This window comes from Giraffa tippelskirchi, chromosome 3, assembly GCF_054371585.1.
Source record: "Giraffa tippelskirchi isolate mGirTip1 chromosome 3, T2T-mGirTip1v1.2.pri, whole genome shotgun sequence".
In the NCBI taxonomy this organism is placed as follows: Eukaryota; Metazoa; Chordata; class Mammalia; order Artiodactyla; family Giraffidae; genus Giraffa; species Giraffa tippelskirchi.
In genome coordinates, this window is record NC_137277.1 from 153,291,342 (window position 1) to 153,313,072 (window position 21,731).

Sequence of the window (21,731 nt, forward strand, 5' to 3'; positions counted from 1 at the left end):
TCTGTCTATCACCTACCATTTGTGCATTCTTGACTTTGTGGCTTTTCAGAGCCAGTTTGAGGAATCAGATCTAAAAAATCCAATGCAGTAAATAGGCAATTAGAAGAATGGCATTTTTAGTATTTAAAGTATTATTTAAAGTATTTAAATACTTTAGTATTTAAAGTATTATTTAAAGTATTTAAATACTTTAGTATTTAAAGTATTATTTTGCTATTATTCTCATTTTTCCCTATCTTTTTCCTTCTACTCCAAGGTTCTCAGAATGCCTTGCCCTCTTTGAAAGCTGCAAGATGTCAGGTTGCTTTATTATTATTGGAATATAATTGCTTAGTAATGTTGTGTTAGTTTCTGCTGTGTTAGATCAGCTATATATATACATATATCCCCTCCCTCTCGAGCCAGCCTCCCCATCTCATCCCCCTAGGTCATCACATAACACTGAACTCACCTCCTGGTGCTATACAGCAGCTTTCTGTTTTACACATGAGATTACTGATCAAATTTATATGGTGTCATGGATAAGCCACTGTCAGGGGCAAATGGGTTTCTAGCCAAACAGCTCAGTGAAGTGTCTACCAACCTCCCTGTGAAACTTTGGTCACTGGCAATGTTTCAGCATTTGCCGGCTCCCTCCTGTACAGACAGTTTTAAGTAAAGAAGTAGTCAAGATGGAAACAGAATAGATGATTATTATCTTCTGGATATACAACTCCTTAGGCAGATTTTAAAAATATATAAGCCTCTATACAAATATATACAAGACACACATATGTAAGTATGTATAAAAATTTCCAGATTTCCCTCGTTAAAGAGATTTCTAATTTGGGCTTGTCAGGGTCTTCCTTTCACCCACATTCTGAGAAGGATCCTGACTTGGCATGACAGCTATTTTGAGTTTTGTAATGAGGAATTGAGAAGAAAAGGTGAGAAGAATGAGACATGGGAGCTGGAGGTGAAATTAGAATATTTGAGGAGAGATGAGGTGATTATGACACGGAAGCAATTTTGGTTTTAAAATAAAATTTCCTTCCATGTTTTTTATCTCTCCTTCAAAGCATCTATGAGTATGAGAAAGAGTTATTTCAAAATTACTTCAGTTGCTGGACAGTGTTTTCTGACCACAAGGTCATTCTTTAAGACTGGACGATTTCTGTCATGATCATCAGCACTGCGGAGATTGTTTATCACTCGACAGACTCACCATCTGACAAAATTACATCTTTTTCATCATCTGGCAGTAGATCAGTAAACAAATCTTTATAGTCTGAAACAAAATTAGATAAAAGATGGTGGGTTTAGAACATAACTAACAGCCCACGAGATGTTCTATGTGAGTGCTTTTCAAACTTTGTTGACAATTACCCACTATAAATTTTTTTTTTACATTCCAGATCAATACCTGCACTTTGTGTGCATGTAATGAAACAAAAAGCTACATGAGAAAATACCCTTTTCTAATTTATTGTTACCCTTCTCTTCTCTACACACCTTTTTCTTTCTATTAATATTCTATTTGGTTTACTGGAAAAATGAACTAAATAGAATATTTAGTTTCTGCTCTTCTTACTTATCTTTTATTATCTATTTTATTCTAGCTCAAGAAAAATGCTAGTTATTACATCCACTTCATACCTACAGTTCACCTTTCAATATGGAAAGCACCATACTGTTACAATTGATTCCAGTGCTCATTAAACAAACAGCCCCCACAACAACCCAAATTCAACCCCATTTTCCCCACTTCACCACCACTAAAATTTTTTATGAATTAGTTAAGCCTAAGAGCCTAAAATTCTAATGAACAACTTATACGGTTCTGGTGCAAAGGCTCCACAATTTGGCTTTTCCTCGTCGGTCCTGGGAAGCTGCCAGTCATCCCCTTCATGACAGACCTTATAGTGTTTGCTCAGTCCTCCCACAGGGGCCCCAGTGGGCTCCCGCTTTCCATGGGCATTGCTTATCACCAGCTGGGCTGACTGTTACCCAGATACCTAGAGACACTGTCTGATTGAACCTCTTAAGATACATATTCTGAGTGGAACTGAATTTGCCATGCTCCTCTGGACAGTGATTTGGTCAGCTTGACCAACTTCTAGAGGAAGCTAGATTCACTCATCAAGTCTGCCCGCATCCATTTCATGCTTTGTCCAGCCACCCACCAGGTATGATGCGGAGCCCTCCATCAACCATTCAGCCGAACAGCTGATGGCCTCTACCTATCTCTTTCAGCTCTCTCCATCCTTTCTGGATTCCCTGCTCTGTCCCAGCTACCCTGCTTATCATCTGAATACAATTTGATGCTGCCAAAGCATCAATTTGATGCTTTGACTGTGTGAATCACAATAAACTGTGGAAAATTCTGAAAGAGATGGGAATACCAGACCACCTGACCTGCCTCTAGAGAAATCTGTATGCAGGTCAGGAAGCAACAGTTAGAACAACAGACTGGTTCCAAATAGGAAAAGGAGTATGTCAAGGCTGTATATTGTCACCCTGCTTATTTAACTTATATGCAGAGTACATCATGAGAAAACACTGGACTGGATGAAGCACAAGCTTGAATCAAGATTGCTGGGAGAAATATCAATAACCTCAGATATGCAGATGACACCACCCTTATGGCAGAAAGCTAAGAAGAACTAAAGAGCCTCTGATGAAAGTGAAAGAGGAGAGTCAAAAAGTTGGCTTAAAGAATAACATTCAGAAAACAAAGATCATGGCATCTGGTCCCATCACTTCATGGCAAATAGATGGGAAACAGTGGAAACAGTGGCAAATTTTATTTTTTGGGTTCCAAAATCACTGCAGATGGTGAATGCAGCCATGAAATTAAAAGACGCTTACTCCTTGGAAGGAAAGTTATGACCAACCTAGACATCGTATTAAAAAGCAGAGATATTACTTTGTCAACAAAGGTCCAGCTAGTTAAGGCTATGGTTTTTCCAGTAGTCATGTATGGATGTGAGAGTTGGACTATAAAGAAAGCTGAGTGCTGAAGAATTGATGCTTTTGAACTGTGGTGTTGGAGAAGACTCTTGAGAGTCCCTTGGACTGCAAGGAGATCGAACCAGTCCATCCTAAAGGAGATCAGTCCTGAGTGTTCATTGGAAGGACTGATGTTTAAGCTGAAACTCCAATACTTTGACCACCTCATGTGAAGAGCTGACTCATTTGAAAAGACCCTGATGATGGGAAAGATTGAAGGCGAGAAGAGTAGGGGACGACAGAGGATTAGATGGTTGAATGGCATCACCAACTCAATGGACATGAGTTTGAATAAACTCTGGGAGTTGGTGATGGGCAGGGAGGCCTGGTGTGCTACAGCCCATGAGATCGCAAAGAGGTGGACACGACCGAGCAACTGAACTGAACTGAACTGAACAGTTTCACACTTCTGGCCCTTCCTGGACTCCCTGACATGCCTGCTTTGCTCCTGTTTTTCCTTCTGGTGGGACACATTTCACAATCTCTTCCCTACCTGCCCCTCCATTCGCACGCCTCCTTTTCACCAAATTGCAATAGTGATTCTTACTCCTCCTTTGAGGCTCAGTTCCCATCTTATCTCTTCTTGAAGCCCCTTTCCTAACACTCTTTATGTGGTCCCCCTATACCCTGGGCCTCTCTCCACCATAACACTTATCTCTCAGCATGGTAGTTTTTGCTCTGCTCTGCTGTCTCCCATGCTAGATGGTGAGCACTTTGAGGGCAAGGAAGGTATCTGATCTGTTGACATTCCTAGCACCTCTCACAGTGTGTGTGAGTGTGTGTGATAAAAATGTATTGCATGGAATCTACCCTTTTCACAAAATTTTAAGTCTACAGTACCGGACTGTTAAACATATGTACATTTCTTTCAGGGCTGCAGGGCTTCTTTCCCTGTGTTGTGTAGCCACAGCTAGCTGCCTTACTATGGGCCCCAGTGTCTTTCACAGTGATCAGCATCTAGAAGGTACTTAGTGAATATCCGGTACTTTCCTTCAAAGATTTCAATAGATTTTTAACAATGGTATTTTTGAGTATAGGATGAGGGAGATGAAAGATTTAACTCCCATTTTATAGCTAACAGATGATCCTTTCTCTGAAATTTTATGTTAAGTTGGATAAAAGCGCACTTCTTTTTTCCAAATGATATACCTACCATCTGACACTTTTCGACGTCCCTGATGGTCATGTGTGGTGGGTAAGGCGGTCTTTACATCTTCTTGTTCTATGTCAGTTTCTAAAAGTCGGGAAATTAAATATTAAATTAATTGAAAAGATTAAACAAATCTCATACATGAATTATCTCATTGATATGATAATAAGCAGAAATTTCCACGATCTGCCAAGTTCTGATTATTTTCAATGCTCTGATCTTGGAATCTTTGGAACAGTGTTTTGGGCAAGGTACAAGGGTCCAATGGTGACAGAGTCAAGATCAAATGAATGAACACACATACATATTATGTGTGTGTGGCGGGGTGGGGGAGGCTTTCCTGTTGGCTCAGATGGTAAAGAATCTGCCTACAATGCAGGACACCCAGGTTAGAAGATCCCCTGGAGAAAGGGAATGGTTACCCACTCCAGCATTCTTGCCTGGAGAATTCCATGGACAGAGAAGCCTGGTGGGCTACAGTTCCTGGGGTTGCAAAGAGTCAGACACGACTGAATGACTAATACATATATGTATATGACTTAACTTTTGTTAATAAAAACAGCATAAAATCAAGTCATTTTCTTTCAGAAAATCTTCTACAGTGCAAGGGTTATGGGAAATTTAGGACTAGCAACCAGTCAATGGAGTCAAGTTTAGAATGACTGCCTTATCAGTCAATGTCATAAGAGGAGTTTGCAACTCTTGCATGCCAGGCAGGAAAAGAGGGCCTTACAGTCTGAGAATACAAGAGTTCGAGATAAATGCAACTCCTCATTGGGCTTCTGTACCCACTCCCACCTGCATGCTGTCTTGAGGCTTTGTTTGGTCTGGCCCACTCCTGGCGACTTGACCACCAGCCAGAACTGGGTCTCAATTCTCAAAAGCTACCCTCTGCACATAACCTCTTTTCCTTGTGGTCTCTGCACTTCCTTGCATTGTTGGTACTTTGACCTCATTAAACCTTCTTGGGTATGACCAAGGGCACTCCTTTGTACCCTGCCAGCTTCCTTTTACTAGTTAATCCATTCTGAGGGGCAGCAACTTCTTAAATTGGCTGAAATCTGTATCACACTGATTGTTAAACGTTTTCAATATTACCTTACCCCTGCCTAGATTTTCTAAATTTTATTTCTATTTATTACTTCCTTCTTTATCCAGTAGAGACCCCCTGTAGTCCATTACTTCATCAGCTTTCTTTCAATTACCCTCATCTTCACTGCCTCACTTGCTTCCAACCCAAACGCCAAGCAGAGTAACAAAAGTGCACTCATTTTCTGTTCCCATGTTCAATACCAATGACCAAATCACCTGAGCACCCATTTAGGGTGCCAGTCAAACAAGACACACACATACAAAAAAAATAGGAGAAACATAAACCTTTGGGAAGATAAGTTGATATTCCACATAAAGTCATCATGGAAATACTCAGAATTTTGTTGGAATACTGTATAGTGTCATCTTTATTCCAAATGTTATTTGTATTCTAAGCGTAGGGGTGGCAGCACTCTCTGATATTTCAGGACTTACTGCAAATCATACATCTGGAATTCCTCTCCTGCATCCAGGCAGCTGAGCACATTACAGGGAATCACACAAATGTACATTGGAGTTATTACAAATGTCACTGTCTCTAAATTCCATTGAGCCCTTAGCTTGGAAAGAAAATTCTGACTTTTTCCATTGTCCTTCTTTCCTTTCCTCTTAACAAATTATTTCAAATCTTCACCTCTTTCCTTACAACCCTAGCTTCCCCCTAGACTTTGATCACTGGCACCTGGCCTTGCTGCCATTTTTGTTCTGAATCCCCCCATCCTACAGAATTTCCTGCATCCTATCCATCACCTCTCCCCTTCTCTGAGGTCTTGGCAGAAGAGATGCTTCCTGTTGGTATCTGATCCCTGTGCTCTGAAGCTTGTTTTCTGTCGCTGTCTTGAGGATCTTTCTCCTCACATTCCTCCTTCTCCAATGGTAGCTGAATGTTAACACCCATCCATCCAGATATCTCTCTCTCTGCTTATTTATATTTTTGAATGTGTCAAACATGCCCATGGAATGAAATTCAAAAGGCACGAGAAACCAAGAAGTGATGAAGTCCCCCTTCCTCAAACATTCAGATCCTTCTCCACAGGGTCACCATGGTTATCAACTTCTAAAAAACTACCAGTTAGTTACTGATGACTCTGTAGCCTCATCTCCAGCCCAGATCTCTCTCCTGGCCTCCAGAGACCATGTGTCCCTCACCCACTGGACACAGATGCCTCTGGAAAACCTGCTCCTTCTTCTACAGCCCTTACCTTGACCACAGCTTCCCAAACATTTTCATTATTTAGCACACATAGAAAATGACTAGGACAATAGAGGCAACCAGCCTGGGGACTCCAGTTGCTCCAGATTCAATCTCTGGAGCAAAGGAGATCACTAGCTCCATGTCCCAACCCATTTGTGGCTGATGGTTTGGGAAGTTCTGTCTTAGGGAATGACTCCACCATATGTCAAGACGCCAAACACGTTGGGGCATTCCTTGTCTCCATCCCAAGCCCTCTCTTAGCCTATATCACAGATGATCAAGTTCTGTTAACTTTATATCTTCAAATCTAGCTTCTTCTCTACATTTCATGGCCACTTCTTGGTTAGGGGCCTCATAATTACTCTACCTGCCAAACCTCCCCCCCCCCCCAAACTGGTCTTACTACTACTTCCGCTCTCTCCCATCCAATACATTCTTCCTATTATGAACAGAGTGATCATTTCAAAATTTAAATTTGCTCCTGCCCCTCCCCTACCTAAAATCCTTCATTGGTTTTAACAAGATTAGGTAACCTTTCTACTTTCTGACACTTTTCACCTCAAATTTTATTTTACAGATAAAATGAATTGGCAGTTCTCAGAAAGTTTTGCCTTATATTTCTGCCTTTGTATATGCCTGTTGCTCTCTCTGAATGGACTGACCCTCCCATTTACCCCAATCTTAGCTAACACCTTCTTTCTCCTCATGACTTTGTTTGGATGTCACCTTGTCCAGAAAGACCTTCCATCCTGTCCTCATGGGAGCCCTTTTCTGTTCTCAGCACACACGTCCTCAGGCCCACAGCACTGCGTACTCTGGCTCCACAGCAAGTCTGTAGCTTCTGGGGCTTGGTCCTACCCGCGTACACTGGTTTCACTTTTGCCTCCCCATTCCACAAAACTGTTGGGCTCTCATCAAAGTCACAAATGTCCTCAGTGTCCTACATCCATTGACAGGCCTCATTTTATTTGATCCCCTGGTAGCATCCCACAGTGCAGACCAGCCTTCATTCCCAAAACAATGCCTTTTGCTCTTCCATGGCATCAGATTCCAGGGCCTGTCCCGACTCTCTGATCACCCCGTTTACAGTCAGTCCTCTGTCAGCTGTTCTACTGAATCATTAAAGGCTAAGTTCCTCCAGGCCTTCTCTCTCTCTCCAATCTCCATCATGCTTATGGCCTCACTTCTGTTGAATTGGCCAAAAAGTTGGTTCGAGTTTACAGTGTTACAGAAAAATTCAACCGAACTTCCTCGCCAACCCAATATATATAAAGTCAACAATTCCCAGTTTGATAAATGTAGTTCAGATCCTGATGAGCTCCAGAAAGTTCACAGTTCTCTTATCTGTTGTATCTATTTGAGATACCCCCACAGGTATTTCAGAATCAAAATGTAAGCAACTAATACAAAAATTAAAGGAAAAAACAAAATGTAAGCAACTAAACTTATTCTTCCTGTACCCTGGCACTGCACACCCTCTCCCACCTAACACACACACACAGGCACACACACACACACACACACACACACAGGCACACAGGCACACACACACACACTCTCTCTCTCTCTCTCTCTTTCTAAAATAATGTTCCTCTACCATTTTTCCCCCATATTGATAAACTCACCCTGTTACTCAACCAAAAGAAGTCACAGTCTTCCGAGATCCCCCGGAGCCAATCCATAATCAAGTCTTGATAATTCTGCTTCCTAAATGTCTTTCAAAATTCTACAGCCTTCAGCCTTAGCTGTAATTGTCTCTTCCTTGTGTCACTCTGCTACCCTCCTGATACCAGTCTTCTGCAAACAGTCTCGCTTTGGTGCCAATATGTTTTCCAAACTGATCACAACCTGATTGGGTCATTCTTCGTCCAGAAGCTTCTGCAACTCTCATCTACCCTTCACCACTCGCTCTCTCAGCTTCATCTTGTTAGGCTTTGGCCACACAAGGTATTTTTTGCAGTTTTTCCAACACATTGATGTATGTTTTCCTGTGTCAGCTTCTTTGATCACATCCCCAGGCATACGCCCTCACAGCACACTGTACTTCTCATGCTGAGATTCACTACAGCTATAGCCCTTGGTGTAATTTATGATCCCTGCTGAACTGTAGGTTTCAAAAGGCAAGAATGGGTCTACCTTATCCACCAACATATTTCTAACTCCTAGTGCTGGCTGATGGTCGACACTCCATCAACAATGGTAGAAGGAAGGGATGTTGAGCTCTCAAAAGACACTTGATGAAAGCTCTTTCTTTGAGTGAATTTATTTATTCATTTTCATATTTTCATATTTCAGATGAGGTTTTCTTTAAGGAAAGAAAGATGAGAACACTTCCTTGTGAGTACACAATTAGAGAAAATATCAATAAGAAAACTAAGCGTATCAAAAATTATTTTTTTAAAGTTACCTAAAGGTAATTGTGAACTTCCAGATGTTCAAGCTGGTTTTAGAAAAGGCAGAGGAACCAGAGATCAAATTGCCAATATCCGCTGGATCATCGAAAAAGCAAGAGAGTTCCAGAAAAACATCTATTTCTGCTTTATTGACTATGCCAAAGCCTTTGACTGTGTGGATCACAATAAACTGTGGAAATTCTGAAAGAGATGGGAATATCAGACCATCTGACCTGTCTCTTGAGAAACCTGTATGCAGGTCAGGAAGCAACAGTTAGAAATGGACATGGAACAACAGACTGGTTCCAAATAGGAAAAGGAGTACATCAAGGCTGTATATTGTCACCCTGCTTATTTAACTTATATGCAGAGTACATCATGAGAAACGCTGGGCTGGAAGAAACACAAGCTGGAATCAAGATTGCCGGGAGAAATATCAATAACCTCAGATATGCGGATGACACCATCCTTATGGCAGAAAGTGAAGAAGAACTAAAGAGCCTCTTGATGAAGGTGAAAGAGGAGAGTGAAAAAGTTGGCTTAAAGCTCAACATTCAGAAAACTCAGATCATGGCATCTGGTCCCATCACTTCATGGGAAATAGATGGGGAAACAGTGGAAACAGTGTCAGACTTTATTTTTTTGGGCTCCAAAATCACTGCTGGTGGTGATTGCAGCCATGAAATTAAAAGACGCTTACTCCTTGGAAGGAAGGTTATGGCCAACCTAGATAGCATATTTAAAAGCAGAGACATTACTTTGCCAACAAAAGTCCGTCTAGTCAAGGCTGTGGTTTTTCCAGTGGTCATGTATGGATGTGAGAGTTGGACAGTGAAGAAAGCTGAGTGCCAAAGAATTGATGCTTTTGAACTGTGGTGTTGGAGAAGACTCTTGAGAGTCCCTTGGACTGCAAGGAGATCCAATCAATCCATCCTAAAAGAGATCAATCCTGGGTGTTCATTGGAAGGTCTGATGTTGAAGCTGAAACTCCAATACTTTGGCCACCTCATGCGAAGGGTTGACTCATTGGAAAAGACCCTAATGCTGGGTAGGATTGGGGGTGGGAGGAGAAGGGGACGACAGAGGATGAGATGGTTGGATGGCATAACCGACTTGATGGACATGGATTTGGGTAGACTCCGGGAGTTGGTGATGGACAGAGAGGCCTGGCGTGCTGCAATTCATGGGGTCGCAAAGAGTCGGACACGACTGAGCGACTGAACTGAACTGAAAGGTAATTGTAAGTATTGCCAGTTTCACAAATATACAAAAAGATATGTTGAATTCCTGATCCCTGGTATCAGCAAATGTGACCTTCCTTGGGAATACAATTTTAGCAGATATAATCAAGTTAAGATGGGGTCAGACTAGATTAAGGTGGGCTCCCAAGGCAATGCTGGGAAAGACTGAAGGCAGGAGGAGAAGGGAGTGACAGAGGATGAGACGGTTGGATGGCATCACTGACTCAATGGACATGAATTTGAGCAAACTCCCGGAGATGGTGAAGGACAGGGAAGCCTGACATGCTGCAGTTCATGGGATCTCAGAGTCTGACACGATTGAGGGACTGAACAACAACCAAGGCAATGACTGGTGTTCTTCCTGAGAGAGATTTGGAAACAGATACACACAGAGGGAAGACAGACTTGTGAAGACAATGGCTGAGACTGGTATGAAGCAGCTACAAGCCAAGAATGCCAATCATCAACACCAGAAGGTAAAAGAGGTATGGAAGAATTCTTTCCTAGAGCCTTCAGAGAGAGAGTGTGCCTTGCTGACACCTTGATTTAGGTCTCCTGGTCTCCAGGACTGTGAGAGAATAAAGTTCTGTTGTTTTAAGCCACCCATGTGTGGTACTTTGTTATGGCAGCTCTAGAAAATTAATACATATGGTTAGACTCCGCCTGCCAATGTAGGAAACTTGGGTTTGGTCCCAGGGTTGGGAAGACCCCCTGGAGAAAGAAATGGCAACCCACTCTGGTATTCTTGCCTGTAAGATTCCATGGACAGAGGAGCCTGGTGGGCTATAGTCCCTGGGGTCACATGGACATGACTTAGTGACTGAAGAACAACAACAATACACAAAGTTTATAAGGGAATAGTGTCATTAAGATGTGATTTCTTGGACTTCCTTGGTGGCATAGTGGATAAGAATCTGCCTGCCATTGCAGGGAACATGGGTTTGATCCCTGGTCCAGGAAGATTCCACATGTCGTGAGGCAACTAACTTGCACCATAACTACTGAGCTTATGTGCCACAACTACTGAAGCCTGCAAGCCTAGAGCCTGTGCTCCACAACAAGAGAAGCCACTGCAATGAGAAGCCTACCAACCGCATCTAGAGAGTAGCCCACCCACAGCACAAAGACCCAGGATAGCCAAAAATAAATACGCAAAAGAAAAAAAAAATTTTTAAGGTGTGATTTCTTTAGCATTCTTATCAGATACTTTATTTCAAAGGATACACTAAACCTATAGTTTATTTTGTCAATAATTTACCTGAAAAGTGATGAAACATGGATTATATTTATTAATATTAAATAGTGATTTTGTTTTAACACATATTTTAATACCATTTTAATAGCAGCCCTATAAAATATCATATCTAATAGATTACCTGATTGATACGGCTGAAAAATTGCCAACTCTCCAAGTGCAACAAGTTGCTCCTGTGGAAAAATTGTGCAAAAAAATTTTGTAATCAGAGAATTAAATGACCACATTACTAACCTAATCATTCTTTACTAGAAATGCACTTTGATTCTGGACACTTAAGTAACCAACTACTACCTTTAACATACTAGAAATTACACAATCAAAAAAGTAGTGTTCTTCTGCTGATTTCTCCAAACTTTTATGGCCTTCTATTGTTCCTAGGAATAAGACACAAATTGAAACCACAGTAAAACAGTGTCTGCCTTGATCTAGGGGAATCCATTTAAGGCCATTATTCAAGTCAGTTTCCTTGTGGCTATTCTGACATTACCTGAATTAGATCACTTGCCATTCTGGTCATTACTTGTTGACTTATTTCTGTATTTTCGAGATCTGTAAGAACCACCCAAGTTCCATTCTCAAATTTCACAGGCATAGAAAAGACAATCCCTTTAGGAATACCAAACTGGCCTGCAGGGAACAAATACAAAGCAAAGCAAGACAAAAGCACTCAGATAAATAAAGCTTCCTGGTGACACTGTAGAGAAGGGCAGACATAGTTTTTAATAACATGGTTTTTAATGATAATAGTGGACCTAAACTTCCGTTGTTCCCTCTTTATCTCTTTCATCCCTGCTGGGTTCAGATGGCCTGCTTCTGCCTCGGGGACTAATGCAGTCCTTCTCTCCCACCTTGTCTGGATTCCTTTTGTCTGCTTCCTTAGCTTTTCCTTGGCCTCTAGGTAGCCCCTGAGTCCCAGACACTTGTCCAATCTGGTCTTCACTCTTCCAACCTACTACCGCAATCGCAGAGCCAAGGAGCTAGCACTGGGAAGGAGAGCTGGTGATTTTCTCACAATTCCAGTTCCCAGTTTAAATGTGCTCCAAATAAAAAGACTGATAATGTTTATTACTAACTGAGCAACCTTCAGATAAAATGCCTCCTGTTTTTGTGCCTCAATCAAGTATGAAAATTATTCACACCATTCTAGTCATCAAAAATGTTGTCACTATGGAGAACAGTGTGGAGGTTCCTTAAAATAAAGTTACCATATGATTCTGCAGTCCAACTCCTGGGCATGTTTGTGGAGAAAACTCTAATTTGAAAAGATATATGCATTCCAAAATTCATAGTACTATTTACAATTGCCAAGATGTAAAAGTAACTTAAACGTTCATTGACAGATGACCGGATAAAGAAGATGTGTTAACATATTATAATGAAATACTGCTGCTGCTGCTGCTGCTGCTAAGTCGCTTCAGTCGTGTCCGACTCTGTGCGACCCCACAGACGGAAGCCCACTAGGCTCCTTCGTCTCTGGGATTCTCCAGGCAAGAATATTGGAATGGGTTGCCATTTCCTTCTCCAGTGCATGAAAGTGAAAAGTGAAAGTGAAGTCACTCAGTCGTGTCTGACTCTTCGCGACCCCATGGGCTGCAGCCTACCAGGCTCCTCCGTCCATGGGGTTTCCCAGGCAAGAGTACTGGAGTGGGGTGCCATTGCCTTCTCCAATGAAATACTACTCACCCATAAAAAAGAATGAAATAATGCCATCTGCAGTAATACGGATGGACCTAGAGATCATCATACTAAGTAAGACAAAGATAAATACCATATGATGTCACTTATATGTGAAATATTAAAAAAAAAAAGGATACAAATGAACTTACTTACAAAACAGAAGTAGACCCACATACATAGAAAACAACTCATGGTTACCAAAGAGAAAGAGGGGAGGGATAAATTGGGAGGATGGGATTGACATATACACACTGTGCTGTGCTGTGCTTAGTCATGTCCAATTCTTTACAACCCCATGGACTGTAGCCTGCCAGGCTCCTCTGTCCATGGGGATTCTCCAGGCAAGAATACTGCAGTGGGTTGCCATACCCTCCTCCAGGGGATCTTCCCAATCCAGGGATCGAATCTAGGTCTCCCACATTGCAGGTGGATTCTTTACTCTCTGAGCCATCAGGGAAGCCCAAGAATACTGCAGTGGGTAGCCTATCTCTTCTCCAGGGGATCTTCCTGACCCAGGAATTGAACTGGGGTCTCCTGCATTACAGGTAGATTCTTTACTAGCTGAGCTACCCAGGAAGCCCATATACACACTACTATATGTAAAACAGATAACCAACAGGGAACCAACAAGGACTTATTGTATAGCATAGGGAACTATACTTAGTATTCTGTAATAATCTATATGGGAAAAGCATCTGAAAAAGTATATATATATATATCTGAGTCACAGAACTGTATACCTGAAAGTAACCCAACATTGTAAATCAACTATACTTCAATGAAAATAAATGTTGTCACTAGGGCAAAATATTGAGGAGTCAAGAAACCAGGAAACCAGGATCTGGAAGACTTTTCCGTAGAGGATGTCCCATCCACTCTGTTCACTCTGTTTGGTCTGTAAGGAACCAACCTTACAAGCTGACAACAGATGGGAGCTTATATATGTGGTACCATCTCAGGGACACAATGGTCACTTGCTTCTCACCTCACTTGTCCCAGCATTGAGCAGTTATTGATGAATTCCTATAGAGATTAATTAAAGTTTTTTTGGCCATGTGGAATCTTAGTTCCCTGGCCAGGGTTCAAACCCATGCCCCCTGCAATGGAAGCATGGAGTACTAACCACTTCCCTAATTAAACCAGGGACTTCCTAATTAAACTTTTTACAAAAAAAGGTGAGGTTTTAAATGCCTATTTCACTAAAAAGGTAACATAGTGATCTGAATTCACATGATGGGGATGTTTGTGCACTTTCACTTTAATTGAACAAGACTCTTTGAGCGTCTACCCATGAAGGAGCAACAAAAAGACCCAGTCAAGGCCCTGCCCTCAGAGTGGATGAACTCTAATGGAGAGGACATATGCAGCTAAGAGCCCATCCATAAAGGCAGGCTGTGATATCCTCTCTGATAGAGGAACACATGCTATGTGAGTACAGAAGAGAGACAGACATGAATTCTGACTTGCAGGATTTGGGGAGACTTCCTTGAGCTGCACCATAGTCACTGAAACATTGGGAAGAATCATGGTTCCATTAATAACATAAAGGGTACAAGTGATGGATCACATCGGGGAGCAAGACAATAGGTTTAATTTGGTGTATGTCAGTTTGAAGTGACAACATGACATCCAGGTGGCAATGTTTGACAGAGCAGGGCTCAGCAGTGAGACCCAGGCCTGGAGCTTTGGGAATGAATGGGCTTTGCTCAGGGAGAATGGAAAGCTATAAGATAAGAGATACTCTAGGTAGAGCCTATGCTCTAGGTAGAGCATCAGCTATTCTTCCTTTCTTATATTTTAAACACAGAAGTGCTCTGTATAGCTTTTAGCAGATTAAAATAGCAAGGATGTAAAAATATATACACATCTTCTGTGGATGGAGAGCAAGCTTTCCACATTCCTGTTTCTGCCTGGTACCCAAAATGCTATGCCCTTTGTATCTTGCATCTGTGTCTTTGCTCCTGCAGCTCCTGCACCCAGGTGTTTTTCCCATTCTTGTCTGCCAGGGAAACATGATTCAAACCTGCAGGTGACACTTCTGAAGTGTCCCCTCCTTTATGATGCCTGTCTTGATTCTTCCTGCTGCCTACTGAAAACTGACCTTGCTTTCCCTTCCTCAGCTGGGAAACAGTGAGAAAAACTCAATGGAATGATTTCATTGACATGTGTGACTCTCCTTTTCTCTGCTGTGAGTTTCCTAAAAGGCAGAAGCCAGGCCTTCTTCCTGTGTGTGTTCCCAACACATACACACAAACTACTGTGGCACTGCTGAATGGACGAGTGAAGGAATGCATGATTATGGAATCGTGAAAATCCAGATAGCTCACAGAACCTGTAAAGAGGTAGACAGGTGAGGACACAAAAGTAGGAGCACAAGGCATACATTGAAGGTTTTTAATCATCCTAAGATATGAAAAAACCCAGATTTACCTTCGCTCAATACCCCTAGAGACACAATCTCCCCAGGGGGTGAGCCATGGCACCAGTATTTCAGCGTAGTGGCTATACTGTGTGCAGCTAATATGCCTCCAAATTGTCTTCCTGTGGCAGTCAACGTTTTAAGACTTAACACAAACTCTCTGTTTACCCACTCCCTGTGAGGAGAGAAGGAAACAATTTTACAATGGAGAAAGGACTAGGAATGAAAAAGAATGTTGCCTGGGTCAGTGCATCTAAACACAAGAAATCACCTCCACAAAACAGAAATATGACTTCCTGAATCCCTCTTCAAACTTCAATCCCATAAAGAGTCAACTGAAAAGTAATGAAACAGGGCAGAAAGGAGTCCTAAAGTTTCAAACTAAAACCATGATAAAATAAACATGAACACAGAAGAGTGGCCAAAGGCTGCAAGAGCAATTTCATCAGAAAGAATGTCTTCTACGCAGAGGCTATCTTGGAGCCAGGGGTATCTTTCATTTTAAATAAAATAATATCATGAAATGTTGACTTCCTCATATTGGGAAGTAAGGAATTATTAAGTTTTTATAATCTGAAGTTTAAAAACTCAGGGAATAGTCCAGCTGGACTAGAACAAGCATGAAAAGGCCATCCCTGCTGAGCCAGCACAACAGCTCCAGGAGATACTGGCCCCGCCAGGCAGCCATTCAGTGGAACCGCAGGAACCATACTCCAAGATGGTGAGCCCTAGGACACAAATTCTAGGCATGGGTGAAGGAAGGGGAGGGAAGAAAGGGGTGATGAAATGCATGTGCTACCCCTGGGAAAGTATTGCAAAGTTTAGAAAAAAGTTCCAAATGCGTCCCCTCCGCCCCCACTTCTTTTCCACACTCTTTTTGTGATCGTGGTGCTGACTGTGACAGGCACAGTTCTGAGGGCCTTGCCTGTCTTAATCCATTTCGTCTTTCCAGGAACTCTGTAAGGCCCATACTCTGTTACTGTTTCCAGTTGGTACACGGAAAAACTGGGGCACAGAGATGCTAAGTAACTTCTCTAAAGTCACACAGCTAATAAGTGACTGAATGAGAATTCCAACTCAGGTGGCTTGGCTCCAGAGACAGTGCTTCTTAGTGTGTCTCGATTCTGTCTCTCCTGAGACTGAGCACCCAGCTTGGCCTGGACCTGCTCACCATCGGAATTCCTAATTCTCAAAGTTTGTTTCAACTAGTTTTGATTTGAACACATATCTCTGTCTTTGTGTTAAGCACTTTACATAGGTTTGCTTTAGCAATAACATTAATGGAATATGTGAACCACTTTAAGGATAATCTGAAATATAAAAATTCATAATTCCAAAATCAAATAATTTGGAGGTGGGGTCTGAGTAGTTGAAATTCTGTGGAATTTTCTTTGCTTCTTCAATAGAAAGCATAAATGAGGCTGAGTATTATGAATAATGTCAGGTTATTTTTGTACACAGATTTCTAAGATGATTTTTAAAAGACTGTAACAATTATTATATGTTATTCAATCTTGTTAGAATACTTCACTTAAAGAGATACTGTACCTATCAAAAAGCAGGCTTAAAACAGGGCGTGAATAATGCGGAGGTCCCCAAATAGCGCTCTCATATCTGTAAACCTTGGCTTTTCTCAGATCAACGTAGTTATTTCCACTAATATTACCCCAAATGATCACATCTTTGATGCCTGTGAAGAAAAGAAATTTTACAAATAACATAACATAAAAAATGGCACGCACCCTTTCTGTTTGTGTGTTTGTTTTATAATTGGTCCTTTTAAAACAGACATATTCATGCTCCCTAAAACTCTGCAAATGATATGAATCATCTCCTTAATTGCCAGGGCTTGGCCATTTCTAATAATGGTTGTGGGTGGTGTGGGCATATGACTGAATTCAGGATACACTGAAATGCTCCCTGAGTGAAACTGCTACTGAAAATGAAACCCCTGCTGTGGTCCTAACTTCACCACTCCGCTTCCCATGAAGAGGATTTTTTTTTTATCTGCTTTGATTCTGACAGTGAGTCCTTGATTCTAGACTGGAATGAAAATTTGGGCAAGTCACTTTTCTCCCTGCATGGGTTTCGTTTCCTGCAATATGGGGGTGTTGAAATAAGAGGACCCCCGAGGAACATCTTAATCCCCAGAGTTACTGAATCAGCTTGTGTGTAGGTGGTACTTTTAGATGGGAGGCTCAGAAGAAAACAAATCAACCCAAATTCCTGCAATATTCTGGGGGTGGAAGGGAGTAAGTGAGAAAATAACTACTAAAAACATGATACGTACTTCGAAGAAAAAGAAGAGGATGCAGTTAGAAATGGGGATTGGCATTGAATACAATTCTAATAATTGTGGATTTTTTACAAATGTATCCAAGGTGAAAAAAGGCATTATTGACTTATTTATGAACTTATTTGCTTAAAAACTTAATTTCTTATAATTTCACACTACTTTCTAGTATGGCGATAGAATTTTGTCCTGGTCTGTATGAGCTAAGTTTGCTGTTGGCTTCAAGTAACAAAATTTCCCTCTGACTTGGCTTAACTGAAAGGAGTTTACTTTTCTCAAATAATAAGTCGAGGTAGGCAGTGACACTGGTGTTTGTTCAGCAGCTCAAAGATGTTATTGTCTTGGCCTTTCCCTCACTGTCCTAAAATGGCTCCAGCAGTTTCAGTTATCACACTCCTACAGAGTTGTGTTCAAAGGCAGGCAGTATGAAAAAGAATTTTTCTTGTCAGCTTTAAGGCCCTTTATGGTTCTAAATTCCTTAAGTTACGCTAGAGAAAATTATAGTGGACATCTGCTTTTTTTCCCCTAACATCTCTTTCTATTTTTTTTATTTTTCATTAACTGCATACAGGTTTTTCTTTAAGGTACCCTTCCCCAATTTCAGCCCATTTGGTTTGGGTAAAGCTGTTCTCATAGCTCAAGTCTATCAATGGGTACAAGACCTAGATTCCAGATTTCTGATCACAACAGTTGATCTGATCTCCTGTTCTGATCACAAGAGTTGAACAGATCTCCTGATCTCTGATCAGGAGTTGGGCACATGGTCCAAGATTGAAGGCAAAAGGAGAAGAGTGTGGCAGAGGATGAGATGGTTGGATGGCATCACTGATTCAACGGACATGAACTTGGGCAAACTCTGGGAGATGGTGAGGAACAGGGAAGCCTGGTGTGCTACAGTCCATGGGGTTGCAAAGAGTCAGACACAACTTAGTGACTGAACAACACATGGTCCAAGCGTAGCCAATGAAAAATTATTCTGCTAGATTTTATACAAAGAATTGAAAGAGTATTCTCCCCCCCACCCCACCCCCGCCATGGGGTTGTTGAACTATGATGCCAGTGGCCATTTTGCCACTTTTTAGAGAAAGTCAGTCTACGAATCAGACCAAAGCTATGGAAACCAGAGCTGAGTGATGAGCCAAGTGAGAGCACAACCCAGGCTTGACATCATCATTTGAATTCCAGCATCTGGCTACGCCTGAAATAAGAACTACCCCTGCATTCTTCTGTGGGAAAACACTCTCTGTCTGACTTCTGTCTCTTTGAGTGGACTTTCTGTCACTTGTACAAAGCGAAAGGCAAAGGAGAAAAGGAAAGATATACCCATTTGAATGCAAAGTTCCAAAGAATAGCAAGGAAAGAGAAGAAAGCCTTCCTCAGCAATCAGTGCAAAGAAATAGAGGAAAACAATAGAATGGGAAAGACTAGAGATCTTCAAGAAAATTAGAGATACCAAGAACATTTCATGCAAAGATGGGCTCAATAAAGGACAGAAATGGTATGGACCTAACAGAAGCAGAAGATATTAAGAAGAGGTGGCAAGAATACACAGAACTATACAAAAAGATCTCATGACCCAGACTATCATGATGGTATGATCACTCACCTAAAGTCAGATATCCTGGAACGTGAAGTCAAGTAGGCCTTAGGAAGCATCACTATGAACAAAGCTAGTGGAGGTGATGGAATTCCAGTGGAGCTATTTCAAATCCTAAAAGATGATGCTTTTAAAGTGCTTCACTCAATAATGTCAGCAAATTTGGAACACTCAGAAGTGGCCACAGAATTGGAGAAGGTCAGTTTTCATTCCAATCCCAAAGAAAGGCAATGCCAAAGAATGCTCAATCTACCACACAATTGCACTCATCTCACATGCTAGCAAAGTAATGCTCAAAATTCTCCAAGCCAGGCTTCAACAGTACATGAACGGTAAACTTCCAGATGTTCAAGCTGGTTTTAGAAAAGGCAGAGGAACCAGACATCAAATTGCCAACATCCGTTGGATTATCGAAAAAGCAAGAGAGTTCCAGAAAAAAATCTATTTCTGCTTTATTGACTATGCCAAGCCTTTGACTGTGTGTATCACAACAAATTGTGGAAAATTCTGAAAGAGATGGGAATACCAGACCACCTGACCTGCCTCTTGAGAAACCTGTATGCAGGTCAGGAAGCAACAGTTAGAACTGGACATGGAACAACAGACTGGTTCCAAATTGGGAAAGGAATACATCAAGGCTGTATATTGTCACTCTGCTTATTTAACTTACATGTGGAGTACATCATGAGAAATGCTGGGCTGGATGAAGCACAAGCTGGAATCAAGATTGCTGGGAGAAATATCAATAATGTCAGATATGGAGATGACACCACCCTTATGTCAGAAAGTGAAGAAGAACTAAAGAGCCTCTTAATGAAAGTGAAAGAAGAGACTGAAAAAGCTGGCTTAACACTCAAGATTCAGAAAACTCAGATCATGGCATCTGGTCCCATCACTTCATGGCAAATAGATGGGAAACAGTGGAAACAGTGACAGATTTTATTTTTTTGAGCTCCAAAGTCACTGCAGATGGTGAATGCAGCCATGAAATTAAAAGACGCTTATTCCTTAGAAGAAAAAGTTAAGCCCAACCTAGACAGCATATTAAAAAGCAGAGACATTACTTTGCCAACAAAGGTCCATCTAGTCAAGGCTGTGGTTTTTCCAGTAGTCATGTATGGATGTGAGAGGTGGACTCTAAAGAAAGCTGAGTGCTGAAGAATTGATGCTTTTGAACTGTGGTGTTGGAGAAGACTCTTGAGAGTCCCTTGGACTGCAAGGAGATCCAACCAGTCCATCCTAAAGGAGGTCAGTCCTGAGTGTTCATTGGAAGGACTGATGGTTAAGCTGAAACTCCAATACTTTGGCCACCTGATGCGAAGAACTGACTCATTGGACAAGACCCTGATGCTGGGAAAGACTGAAGGCAGAAGGAGAAGGGGACGACAGAGGATGAGATGGTTGGATGGTGTCACCGACTCAATGGACATGAGTTTGAGTAAACTCTGGGAGTTGGTGATGGACAGGGAGGCCTGGCGTGCTGCAGTTCATGGGGTTGCCAAGAGTCAGACATGACTGAGCGACTGAACTGAACTGAACTCTACGGAAAACATCCTAAGTAATTGTCCCAATGCACTTGGTCTGAGAAACAGGTTTATGTGTGACTGAACTCAAGGAAAATTCTGAAAATGTTTGCTACCTTCTTGGCGTCTGGAATTTTGCTGAAATGATTCTCCATGAAGGCTTACCTAGTCCATGTCACTTTAACTCTGTCATTGCCAACTTCCTCCCTGCTACTCCACTTCCACTGCTGTCCCTCTATCAGTTCCCTTTCTTTGTCCCAACTTGTCTCCATATTTTTTTTCCTTTTCTGCTTCTCCTCTACTCCCTTTAAACACAATTCATTTTCTGATTCTGTCTCATCCTCCTATGATTCAGGAGTCTACTAGCCCAAACATTACTAGGAACAGAAACGGATGAGTTAACACAATCCTCTTAACAAGTTTACTATCCTTGCAAATCATTACCATGTGCCAGGCACTCCTCCAAGCCCTTTGCAAATGCTATCTCTTTGAGTCTTGGCATCAATTATAGGAGGTAGGTGGTACTCACATCCTGATTTTACAGGTGAGGAAGTAAAGTACATTAAGGTTAAGTGATTGCCCTAAGTCACACAGCTGGGAAGTGGGATGGGGCCATTTTAACAGAGCCCTGAATATGTTTTACAAAACACTGATGACCTTAGATAACTATTCTCATGGGGGAAAAATATTGACTATTAATGTTCAAATTACTACTTGAAAAATAGGAATCTTATTATTTAAATACTTGTTTCTTAATTTTTATAATGATGTTAAAAGATCAGCTAGTCATAAAAGCTAAGGAGATCAAACCAGTCAATCCTAAAGGAAATCAATCCTGAATATTCACTGGAAGGACTGATGCTGAAGCTGAAATTCCAATACTTTGGCCACTTGATGTGAAGAGC

The 21,731-nt window shown here is 41.5% G+C and overlaps 1 protein-coding gene across 11 annotated transcripts in view; it reads right to left on the bottom strand.

The window, feature by feature from the left end:
- Positions 1-674: 674 nt before the first annotated feature.
- The window catches only part of MDH1B (malate dehydrogenase 1B), a 32,815-nt gene continuing 11,758 nt past the window's right edge, over positions 675-21,731 (bottom strand). For 6 of the 11 annotated variants that reach the window (XM_081577957.1, XM_081577952.1, XM_081577955.1 and 3 more), the window contains 6 exons: positions 16,962-17,103; positions 15,425-15,588; positions 11,805-11,944; positions 11,436-11,487; positions 4,142-4,222; positions 675-1,267 (listed from right to left, as the gene is read on the bottom strand). In XM_081577957.1, the coding sequence (XP_081434083.1) occupies positions 1,188-1,267; positions 4,142-4,222; positions 11,436-11,487; positions 11,805-11,944; positions 15,425-15,588; positions 16,962-17,103 (659 nt within the window). In that variant the 3' untranslated portion in view covers positions 675-1,187. Of the gene's footprint in view, positions 1,268-4,141; positions 4,223-8,050; positions 8,731-8,832; positions 9,020-11,435; positions 11,488-11,804; positions 11,945-15,095; positions 15,327-15,424; positions 15,589-16,961; positions 17,104-21,731 lie in introns of all 11 variants that reach the window. The other 5 variants (XR_014079033.1, XR_014079034.1, XR_014079036.1 and 2 more) reach the window with 3 other exon arrangements.